The following is a 12,539-nucleotide window of genomic DNA, read 5'->3' on the forward strand; positions in this document are numbered from 1 at the left end:
TCTTCTCATTTAAGAAAGTAGGGTCTACCGCTGTTGCTCAGACTCAATTGACGAGGAGGTCCTAGCAGTCGAGCCACCAGCCTGTGACCCCGCTCTCCCACTACTCTTGGGGAGGGTTTCTTGCGTATTTTTGTAAGTGCGAATGCACTTCTTAAGCGAGCCTGAATCGTCCGCCGCCGTCGTCCGCATAGCAACAGCTGCGGGTGCGCGCGCTCCTCGTCTGCCCTAGCAACGGGGGAGATGGGCGCGCGCTACTCTCCTCCTCCTCTCTCCGCTCAGTGACTGCGGGTGTTGGGCGCCTCCTCTCCACTTCGGGCGGGAGAGCTCTCGCTCGCGTAGCGGGCGCTCCGCATTCCGACGCGTGGGGGCGCTCGTGTAGCCCTCGCCGTAACGGCGGGCGCTACTCTCCTCCTCCCCTCTCCGCTCAGTGACTGCGGGTGTTGGGCGCCTCCTCTCCACTTCGGGCGGGAGAGCTCTCGCTCGCGTAGCGGGCGCTCCGCATTCCGACGCGTGAGGGCGCTCGTGCAGCGGCCGCGTGGCGCGGGAGGGTATTAGTCGAGCGCGCGCCGTCGTCGAGAGCGGTCGCTGGTCCTGCATCTCGATAACGATGATGGCGGACCGGGGAACGGTACCAGCAATAACGAGTGAAATATCTTTCTTTGTAGTTGTGTGCGTGTGTGTAATTTCTCGACTACTCATTAAGATCACGATATCCACCGTAATCGCTCAATCAACAACCGTGCATTCGCACTTACACACTCTCCCCCTCGGGGAAGTGCGAGGGAATTTTTTGTCATAGAACAATAAAAATGCAAAAATCTGCTGAAATTCACAGAATCGTCTACTTATGCGCAGCACTCTTATGCCGCTTGTGTTGAGTGTGACTTCTAAACAGCCAGAAATGGATGTGGGTAGCGAAAGTAGTTGAATAATTTTATTATTTTCTAGTATTAGGTTTTTGTTTCTTTCCACTAAAGATGTAAATTTATACCATTATAGCCAGGAAGTGCCTATACGTCACTAATGATATATTTTTTCCCCCGAAAAGGCAAGGAATAGTATAAGGACGGTCCAGTTTTGCCTTGTCTTTATTCATGTTTTGTACGTTCTTTCGCAGACTTATGTTCGTTTATGCTTGAGTGTTGGGGAGATATGTATAGGGTGCGCATTTTTGCTTTTGTCAGATCATTCTCGTGAAAATTTTTGCGTTCGATTTTTCTTAATCTTTGGTTTTTCAATATTCTGCTCCACTGATTTCCTATATCTACGCTATTATAACGATCAAAAACGTTACTTCCGCCAAATCCTTGCATTTTTGTGAAAATGCAAGCGTTACACGGGTCCCTCAATTCTGTTATTTCTATTTGTATTTCGAACGTTCTGTCACAGTGTTTTTCGTTCATTCTGCGGTTTTCAGGGGGATACGTATAGCAGGCCTATTCTGGTTGCTTTCAGATCAGTCTGTGAAATTTTTGTTTTTTTTTATATTCTTTTTCCACCTATTATTTCCATCTACGTCATTATAACCTTCAACTGTGTTAGTGCCGCCAAATATGTATTTCCGTGGAAAGACAAGGAGTTGCACGTTTAGCTCATTTTCGCTATGTTTAATTGTATTTCGAATGTTTTGCGGGCTCCTTTCGTGTATGCAATTCGGTTTTTGAGGCGATATGTATAAGATGCCTATTTTCGCTGTGGTCAGGTCATTTTTATAAAAGTTCATTTTCATCTTTCTCTTAATTCTCGTGGTTTCAAAATTCCGTTTTGCCAATTATCTCCAGTCAAGCTATTATAAGCATCAAATGGGCTACTTCCGCCAAATCGGAATTTTTTTGAAAATGCAGGGTGCGACATGGTACTGGTTTCAAGGAGGGGGCACTCGGCAAAACATGCTAAGCATTAAAATTTCTAACGCACAGTGCTGGCGTGAATAAAGCGTGAATGCAAAGAAAATGTTTCATCCAGGATTAAAAATGTTGCATCCTCGTCGTACACCCGGGGAAAAGGATGACTTGAACAGTTTTCTATAGAACAAAAGAAATGTGCCCTTTTTACTTCGTTTCGTTTTTGCGCACAAAAAAACACCGTCAAGAACAATCTTTAAAACGGCTTGGAATCGCTGTCGAAGATTATCTTTGTGGTGTGCAAAAGTAATGAACCGGCACACTAAATAGCACAACCAACCGTTATCGACATGGCTGCAGCGACCAACATTTCTTCAGCCCCAGCGAAAGAAACAGCAGCAAAATCATGGGATCCACCATCGCCTCCCGTATTTTTACAATGCCAAGTGCATCAGCCCGGACCGGCCAACCAACCCTCTCCTTCTACTCACGCCACTCTCCCCCAATCGGTACCCTTCCCAGCTCTTCAATCATGTGACGAGTTCAGCTTGGGGCGACGCGTGGTGGAGAGCGGCAACGTTGGCAAAACATGCTCCGCCGCAGCCCTGCGCTTCCTAGCGCTGGCGTGAGTGCCATTGCTTTGACAATCTCAAACGTCGGTTGCCTTGGCAAACAGGCACAAGCCGCTCTCGAAGTATGTTATGGTTGCGTGAACCCGGTTCAGCTCGGGGCGCCACCTTGCGACAGGTGGTCACTGCAGGCGTACCAGTCACTCCCATTGGGAAGTGCGCGATGCGTTTGGCATTGTAAAAATACAGGAGGCGACGAATCCACTGAAAATCATTGGTAACAGCTAAGTGAACTTCCTTTCATGCGCTATGCATAGGCCCTTCGGAAATATTGGCGGCCCCACAAGAACACAAACCGCAACATGGGCAAGCTTGCCTTCTTAATAAATCGGCTGCAACTCGTTAACCCACTGGTTATCATCACATGCCAGATTGGCTGACGTTACCCTCCTGTCCAAGTGTGATTCTTTGTTCACCAAAAAAAAACTAAAATTCGACACCATGAATGGCAGCGTCCATTCAGACGGCCATTCCAAAGCTGGAACACAAGCCTCCGTGCATACACAAAGCGTACAGAAGAAACTTTCTCAGGTGTCTTTTCCTTTTTATTCGTTCCTCAATCCCGATGAGATCTGCTAAATGTCGCAGCTCATGGTGCTTTTTAAATGGCCATTCAGACAAAATAGAAGTTTGCTTTATTCGAAATATATGGTGTTTTATAGTACCCCAGCGCTTTCCCGCAGCAACTGATGCTTTATTCAAGGAGAATTAAAATATAAATTCAAGTTAGAATTTTGATTCTCCCGCCAAATTGTGTGTTTTCGTGACTTGTGCAATTACTTCAAATGTGCTGTTTACCGTTAGTCAACCTAGATAGCCCCACCATACATACCACGGCGGGCCGTTTTCTGCATTTGCTTTGTTTTTGACCGTATTTGTGCCTGGCCTGTTTTTGTTAATGTAGAAAAAAATCGCTTCGTAAAACATGGTGTTCGGTGGACAAATATGGTTACCTAAGACACTGTCCCTTACGCCACTCGGCCAGTGTCGTCTGAGACAACACCAAAGCGTCGCAGGGCTGTGCAGCTAAAACAGCATAGTGCGCGCAGTACCAACAGCAGTATGCATCGGTACTTCTCTGTTTACGTGTATACTTTCGTAACTTCCTGTTTACCCCACCATTCTTACCGCTATAAAAAGAGGTTGCCCCAAATGTAAGCGCGAATAGCTCGGTCTGCAAGCTTACAAGCCCTACTATTTTGCGTTTGCTTTTTCCGGCCTCAGCCAATCCCAGAGCTGGCACATATGTCATCATAGGTCCTGTCGCGGGAAATGAGCTTGAGGGTCGCATGGTCATTCTTTTTTCCTAATTATGAAGCCTATTTGAGCCAAGTTTACATTAAAAGTGGGGTCAGTAAGTTTCTAACGGGGCAATCTTTGGAATGAACAAAACGTGTGTTTTGTCTGCATGGCCTGAAGAACGTTTCAGAGAAATTACACGCTGGTTTTGATCAACCTTATTTAGCTCAGTGTCCGTGATAGAATGCGAAGGTCTGCTTTATCTGTGGGGCGCTCTACCTCGACCTATTTAACGTGGAAGCGGACTTTGAGACAAAATACGTTGAAAAATATGCTGTTGTGGGTGGTCTCATTACAAGTCCGGAAATAACGCGGGCCACAACTATATATGCCTGACCCTTCATAAACCGGCCGAGGGGTAACACATCTGGTGGTTCCTTCAGTAAACCCATGAAAACGAACAATGAGAAATTTATGTCTTACCCCCCAAAGAGACATAATATCCACCTGAAAAAGTCTTCACCACAATTTACCGAGTCAGTTAAAAGCATCTTGAAACATATAAATTCCTTCATCAGCAGCAGCAGATGCAGCCGCACATTCGCGTAGGAGAAACGCTTTCCCGATATATTTTCGAATCACTTTTGTCACTGACTTTCCGAGTGCGTTCTGTGCTGTTCCCGATATATCTTCCAATCACTTCTGTCACTGACTTTCCTAGCGCTTTCTGTGCTCCCAAATAATTATATCTGTTCCTATGTCGGGTCTTCTTTCCTCCCCTACTGTGTTTGCCATCCCTCGTGATAAACTCCCTTAAAGAAATCATTCACGGGCTTCCCATCATTCGTGTCGTGTGACCTACTCAATCCTACTTCTAACCGCTTATTTAGTGACAATGTCTTCACACCAACTTTGTTGCCCAAACAAAAACGCAGCTCCCTTAATCCTAAGTTTCGACCCTAGTATCCGTTTCGCCATAGCTTGTTGATCCGACGAAAGCCTTCTTTCAAAGTATATTCATAGACAAATGAAATGAGAACATGAAAATATTAACCGTAACGCACAAATAGCGCGATTCATTTCCATTCAGTGAAAAAGTCCCGTAGCTGAGTTCCAACAACAAATTTGAGAAATGTAGTGGAGGGTTCGATAAAGATTGTTTGGTCAGGCATTCTATGAAGAAGCAGTAATGCGGTCAATGATAAAGTAAGAAAAGTACAAAGGCGAATATGAACAAGGATCGTATGTGGGTTAGGCAACGTCTTTGTGCTTTTTGGGTTGGGTCGGTGACCGCATTACTGTTTCTTTAAAGTTGAGAAATGTGGCTTTCCAGATATACCAACACCAAGTATTTTTGAATTTTGCGTATTCCGGGTGTTATTTTCCTGTTCGCATTTCATTTGTCCATTACTGTTCGCATACCAAACTCAAAGGACATTCTCAAAGCTACGCTCATAATTTTTAAGCCCTTTGCAGTTGCGCACACTCAGACCGATGCATTTTGTTCGCCTAATTTTCGTGTACTGGCTTGGGTCAACACTGCAGACTCTTCCAAGGTAGTCGTCTTCACTCACTTGCTAATGACTTCATTGCCTATCTTGAAGACGTATTTTTTCATGCATATCCTTCATTTCCTTGAATGCAAGCTGTCAACTAAATTTCATTTTTTTCCGCAAACCTTCAGTGCAGTGATTCGATAAGATGATGATTCGATAAGACGATAAGATAAGGCGGCTCAAGCATTCCCTACTAGACTGCACTTCTGAGATAGGCTTCTCAACACCTGTTACATACAAGCTGCAAATCATCTGTGAAGGAGTATATCTTCTGGTCGACACCTTTTCGTATACGAAACATCTTGGTTTTCCCACAGCAGTTTGGATACAGGTTTTATTTCTTCTCTGTTTCCAGCTTTTATCGATGCTTATAAATGCCAGCAATTCTCAAATACTTGAGCGAGCAATAATTATATTACACAAAACGTCCAGAATATCGTAAGTTGCAGTTTTCATTCCTTCGACCTCGGAGGTCCTATACGACAAAGCAACGCCACGACCTCCCGTTTTGCGCAGACGTCAAAACACTGCGGAGGCCGGCGCAGGCGAGGTTTCGACCACCCGCCTTCGCTGAGCCGCTTGGCTTACCAGCGCCGCGGATATTTGATGACTGATTTCACTAAAAGAAGAATGCTGGCTTCTGTGGCGATTATAGGCGATACCATCGGCTGCGTTCCCTCACATAGAACACACCTTTCGTCAGTAGTGCCCTTCTGGCAATTATTTCCGCGTGTAGCTCTAGCTACGGGCATCAGTTCACGAACGCTGCAAGCGCATTACTGTGAGTCACCGAGCCACTGTGTCACGCCACGCTGATACCCATTTGCTGCGTTGCGCTCCCTCTGTTGTTCTGTGGGCGAAATGAATGCGCTAAAATAAAACATGTTCCACCCATCGCAGGTCGTTGATACTGCAGCTAGGGTGATTCTGTGGAGTAAAAAAGGGAATTATACAAAAATAACAACGCTGAAAAGTGGGGTCATTGCCACTTTAGGCAGTACTATTGTCGTGCATTCCATGTGTATATTCTCAAACGGGGCTAACTTCAATCTGTCATCATCATCACCAACAGCCTTCGAAGGTCCGCTATAGTGGGGGACAGGACTACCCAGTATAAATGGTAAATAATTCATCTCTTATCTTTCCCGCCCATTTTTCTCTAGGCAAACACTTAAAAGCAGAATTATTTCTTATAAACTATCTCTGCACCCAAATTGTCCCTCCAAGTGTTCACCAGTTGCGTAATCTAACGCAGTAATCCAAACTTGCACACCTCAACCAGTGAGGCGCCATTTCAAGCTGTGACTAGAGTATTATAGGTTTTGGAAGACATTGTCTTGTCTACACCTCCCGCGATAGATAAGCCCATACGCTTTCTCTATTTCTTCACAAAAAATGTTCCATCCGTGCACCCATACAACAACAATCATATACCCTTGAAGCGGCGACTTCTTTGTCTAGACTAAACCCTCTTTTATCCCACATCCTCTTTGCGCCCACTTCGGCCACAGGCCATCCTTTTTGTAGTCAACATGGTGAACTTTCCCCAGTTCGCACTGCTCTAGAGCCCTCGATTTGGACAGCGCGCACCGTTGAGGTCACGTTCAGTTCCCCTTGGGCCTCAAAAACCACGAACTGACATCGTTTGTTTGCTTTGATTGTTTTAACGCTGCCTCTTTTATCAGCGCTGTTTTCAAGCTCTTGTTTTTAAGGGCGGAGGTGTTTTGAGTCGGGATTTGTCATCTCCCCAGATGTGTCCCGCAGTTCCCCAACCCACCACCAGAGGGCATCCCAGTCTAGTGGGAATGGAAGCTGACCAATAAGGTCGGACGTTGGGGGAGGAGAGGGTATATCGTCGGCGTGCATACTTTCACCCCATGCTCTCCACACGGTCGGAACTGGCGCGGGAGCTCGCCAGAGAACAGCAACGCCGACGATGCGTAAATCCTGAGTTTTGAGAGAGAAGCTGAACTCAAGCGTTCGAATCTAATCGACAAAAGTAGCGTTGACATAATTCAATCATGGGGCAAAGACAGCATTCTGATAATAGCTCTGACATCTCAATCGAATGGAGGTATCTTCGAACAAATACTGAAATTGCCCTCTAGGATGACTTTTTCACCACAACGAGTTTCTAATAAGCGTCTGTTCCGTAGACGTCATTGCACGCGCCAAGCTCCGCAGTAATCTATCTTCAGAGTGAAAGGGCACTAATTCTTCATTTGCAATTGTAAATACCGGTTCAACGTGTATTCCTAATTCAATAAGGCTGGTGCTCTCCGGTATGTTCTGTCTCAGAAATGCTTAGCTTCTCTTTTGTGCAAAACAAAGTTTGCAAGCATGAATCATGCCCCACGTATTTGAGGTTTGAGGTGGCGTTGCCTCTATATACGTTGAGTCGAAGCCTTATTTTACCTGTTTTGTTTTCTTTCATTCATGGCCATTTATATACCCCCCGTCACTGCAATTGTGGGTCAGCTGTGTGCTAGGAATGCCATGTTTTAGACCTACCAAGTTTACATGTGCTTCAGCAATAAAAACATGCCTGCTCGGCAATGAATATTTCACGAGGTTTTGGTGACTGTAATGTTGTATTCAAGCCAGTGGCATATTTACTTTCACTGTGCAAATGTGTCTAGAAATATTTTTATATGTACGCAAATCCCACCCACGGTAATTTTAGTGACAACAAGTTCGAAAGCATTATTGACCCAAAGGCCGCGTAACTTGAAAGGGCTGTAGCAAACAGCACTATAGTTCTTCTCCTCACGCATGTCTCGTTCCGCGTGTCACTCCCCCAGTCTTAAGATCCCCCTTTTCATTTTAATACATGCCCTTCCAGTTGTAATACATGCCCTTATAGCGAAAACCAGCCCTTTACTGTTGTAGGAAGAGGATATGTTTATCGGTAATTAGCATGCAAACAACAACACTCCCGTATTGAGGGAGCCTGTGGGGAAAAGGAAAACACGATTCAGTACCGTAGTGCAAATTGTACAGCGCTTTTGATAACTGTGCTTGTGAATGCACGCTGTCGATTCGTAAACTATAGAAAACTCAACACATACGTGCCTTCAGTACAAAGTTTTAAGGAGCTTTCGAACTTTATCTTAAAAGGGTGTTGATGATATCGGCTGTGCTTCCCCTACTAGTTTACGCAAGTCAAAATAAATTTCATGTGTCTTTCATAATAGCTAGTGACTGTTCTGCTAAGAAGGAGGAACATGCTTTTAAATGTATGCATATTTGTTACCCCTTCGTTGCCCTTTAAACAACCCATTCGTAGCGGGTCTTTTAAGCTACGGTTCTGGTGTAAATCTACAACTTCACGTGTAGGACAGCTCCCGCCACCTACGTGCAGTTCCTTGCAATACATGCTAACCTTATATGGCATAAATCGCAGTCTTCCACGACCGTTAACTTGAATGTAGAGAGTTTGTTTACCTTCGAATAATATGGCGCAACATTTTTTTGGCGCAATAGGATTATCTAGAACTACCCATTTCTCAACGAGTTGTCTACTGCTTGATATATAATAGCTTGCTATTAATAGTAAGTAATAGTAGCAAGACTATTAATAATAGTCTTGCTATATAATAGGTTGGTAAATAGGGAAGCGAAACAGCTCGCACCAGGAACAGTAGGCTCGGAAAACAGCATGCCATGGAACTGAAAGTAATTGTGTTCCTGTATTTTTACAGGGTCCAAAGTAGCTGTTGAAACACTAAGAACTGAAGCAATGAAGCGAGGAAACGTGACGCTTTTCGACATCCCTTTTCCCGGATGTGAATCGGCGGGTCCCTTGTGGAGCGACTCCTACCTTCGCTGCTTCATTCAGCATGCTGCGCAGAGTATTTGGCACCCTTGTTGCACGGCTCCAATGGGAACTCATGCTGAAGCGGTGCTCGACGCAAGGCTTAGGTATTTTTCTCGGACATTGTTCATATTTAACTTTGTGTTATCTGTACGACTACGTTTTGTACTAATCACCAAGATCGATTGCGTAGTGCACATCGCAGTACCTATTATACATGTTAGTATGTATAATGTTGACGGGGTAGATCACCCTTGATGACTAAACCGCCAAGTTATCAAGCGAAAGTGTTCACAGCTTGATTTAGAATCAGTCCACAAAAGCAGGACACTGATTCATAAAAAAGTATACCATAAGCGGTGGAATAAATATCGGGCGCAGGGTAAACAAGCAGTTAAGAGACCTTTCAAAGTGAAATGAAATGCTGAACATTTGTTGACGGTTCTTGCCCCATTATAACGAGGATGGAGAGGCGCGTTATTAAATTATGAAATTGTGCTCCACATGCATACGGCACCGCACAAAATAAACCCCGTGGAGGCCTTCCGTACCGCTAGGCTGACTGAACCTTTCGCAGCAAAATTTTGATGGGGATGCCCCAAGAATGGATTTACCTGACACCAGAAAATAACAGCTATATGTCATGCAGAAAAAGACGTTTCGATGTCGGCACTATCTGCTTTAGGTGCGGAGTACCTTAGGACCGCACAATGTCCGTCCGCGTTCGTGCGCATAGCATTTAAAAACGCAAAAAATCACACAGGCACCGCCAGGTTTCGAGCGTGTGTCTGGTAGACCAGGCAGAGTTAGTGTCAGTCTTCTTACCCATTGGGCTACGACCATTTTTTTTTCTTTATTTCCAGACAAACACCGCTGTTACAAACATAATACACAACAACAAAACAAGCCCATTACACTAAGACATAAAATCACTACTAAAATATTTTCATTTTTGTTAACGTACCAGTCTGGAACACATTGGCGTGCCTTTTGAACTTCAAGAAAAGAGAATATGGCCTCTCGGAAATACTCATTTACTGGCCGCGCATCAATGTTCGAGCGGCCATTCGGCATCTCCATATACTGTGCAGACCTAGTAACATTATTAAATCTAGAGGGACGCCATCATCATCATGTTCAACGGACAAATACCGAATACCATGGGCATCGATTGGCAGATCTTTTTTCAGCGTACGTTGCAGCAGATCCCAGAAGAAAACCCCGTCCCAACAGTCAATGAAAACATGTTCAATGGTTTCCGGTTTGTTGCAAAACCAACAGCGTTCACCCCACGGGATAAAAAGGCCATTTTCTTGCATCAATGTTTTCACAAGGAGTGTCCCGGTGTGTAGTTGAAAGAAAAATGTTTTACATCCCGGTGCAACTGGCATTCTTTTAACCCATTTTTAAACATCTCGACCCGTGCCAGCCGAGTGAGCAATTCTGTACATAGGAACGGGAAAAAGAAACCCGCCCGCATCTTCCCACGGGGGGAACTCGAGTAAATTCGTCGCAGAGTGGTGGGGGTATCGCGTGAATGTTGGGTAATTGGGTATGGTTTAGGAATGCTTAATTGTTATTTCGTCTTTATTATTCTTATTTATTGAATGAAGGAGAAGCGAAGGCAAGGAGTGTAAAGTTAAAGTCTGTCTTTATTGCTTGGTGCCGTCAAGCAAAGCGTCAAGTCAAGCGAAAGCCAAGCAAAGACGCCCTTGACTGAATTCCGAACGCGCGCTCCGCCGCTTATATACACACCGCCCGAGTTCGAGGGAGAGGAGTACGGGGGAGAGACGCTCATGCGCACACTTCCGTACACAAGCGCCCGAACTTTCCACGCACCCACCACGCCGTTATCACGTGTACACGCCCTGCCGCCGTTACTGTTGAGCGCGACGCAGCGCACGGGTAGCTACGACGCATGCACGCACAGACACGCTCCCCCCGCACCGCCGCAGCTGTTGTTGAGAGCGAGGAGGGTACGCGGGAGAGACGCGCACCTGCGCCTCGACGCGACGCGCATGCGCAGTGAGCGTGTGCACGGCGCCGACAACACCGACGAGTGACATCGCGAGCCTAAGAAATGCTCCGCATTTAAAACTGTCGCAGAGATCGTTATACAGAGTCTTCCTAGTGACTGCGCTGAAATACTCTAACGAAACCCGTGCGCATAGAAAACGTAACGAGTCCACAAGTTCTTTTAGATAGCCACGGATACCACCTGGCATACGCAATCTCGTAACGGACAACTCAGGCAAAACCCTGCCTAATCTCACTTGGCAAACGGTGCGCAAAAAAGGATCCTTTACATCCCTCCAAAACAGAAAGCGGTTTGCCAACTGACGTAAAAAGAGATGTGTTAAACCTAACCCACCTTCCCGTACACGTCGAAAGAGATTTGTACGACTCATCCTCTCCCAGGTTGATCCCCAAACAAAAACTGAAAACACGATGAGTTAGTCCCGAGAGTCAAACGGCTTACTCGCTCCCCCGTAACGGTGCGAAGTACCTTAGGACCTGCCAATGTCCATCCGCGTCCATGCGTGCGCACACCACCATCAAGCGAAAATCAAGCGAAATTTGATTTGAGCCATGAGTTTCAGTTTGATTTAAGGAATAATCAAGGTGCAACTCACGGCTCAAATCGAATGACGGTCGGGAGGCAAATCGGTTGTCACTCAGGGCGCAACTTGGATGTAATTTCGAGTCCCCGTACTCCGCACCCTCGCCATCATCCACGGAGTAGAGATGCTGCCATTTTTAATACCTGTTGCTCACGTTTTCATTTTGGTTTGATTACATGAGCATTCGAATTTGTGCGCAACAAACTTGTCAGTGGCTAGTAAAAACGTTTATGTAAGCGATGCTTAGTGCAGCACATGTGGTGTCACGTCTTTGTTTCTGCCGCCTCATTTTGTGAACTTGATGAAAAACTGAATAGCTACAGGTTTCGGGGTCATTTATTATGCAATTTTACCCTTACTGTACAGCGAAGTGGTGGGAAACCCTTTGAGGTGGAGACGCGGGTTGTATGAAGCCGACCGGGCGGGTACCTAATCGGGAAAGCAGGGGGTGGGGGGGAGAGGGGGGGCAGGCTGCGCAGGCAAAAAAAATTCGGTGAATTAAGAATAGTGCACAAAATTAGAATATAAATCAGTTTATTTTCCGCACACAACACTGTGAAGACGCTGCTGCGGACGTCGCCGCAATCGTATAGTGACGGAAGTTTGCTTTCGACCGCCGTGTCTCGGTGGCAAGAGGCATTGGGCGCTTTCCGCTACACCAATCCTATGTTCCGATCACTAGTTTCGCCGGAGCAGACCTTTTATACCTAGGTACTGTCCGCACTCTTGGCCCAGGGCCCAAGAAAATGGCGAAGTTCCAGACTGCCTCCATGGCGTACATGAGAGAGGGAGCTCGCTGCAGTTTTTCGCGCAGCACCTAATCGAGGGCAGACACA

General features: G+C 45.8%; 1 protein-coding gene across 1 annotated transcript in view; it reads left to right on the plus strand.

Annotated features, from left to right (window-relative positions):
- LOC144145075 (4-pyridoxate dehydrogenase-like) overlaps positions 1-12,539 on the plus strand; it is a 50,208-nt gene that overhangs the window by 36,496 nt on the left and 1,173 nt on the right. Inside the window, exon 10 of the mRNA XM_077676566.1 lies at positions 8,970-9,189. Coding sequence (XP_077532692.1) covers positions 8,970-9,189 — 220 coding nt within the window. The remainder of the gene's footprint in view (positions 1-8,969; positions 9,190-12,539) is intronic.

Source organism: Haemaphysalis longicornis, unplaced genomic scaffold (genome assembly GCF_048455015.1).
Source record: "Haemaphysalis longicornis isolate Haplotype H1 unplaced genomic scaffold, Haemaphysalis longicornis Haplotype H1 scaffold_7, whole genome shotgun sequence".
Classification (NCBI taxonomy): domain Eukaryota; kingdom Metazoa; phylum Arthropoda; class Arachnida; order Ixodida; family Ixodidae; genus Haemaphysalis; species Haemaphysalis longicornis.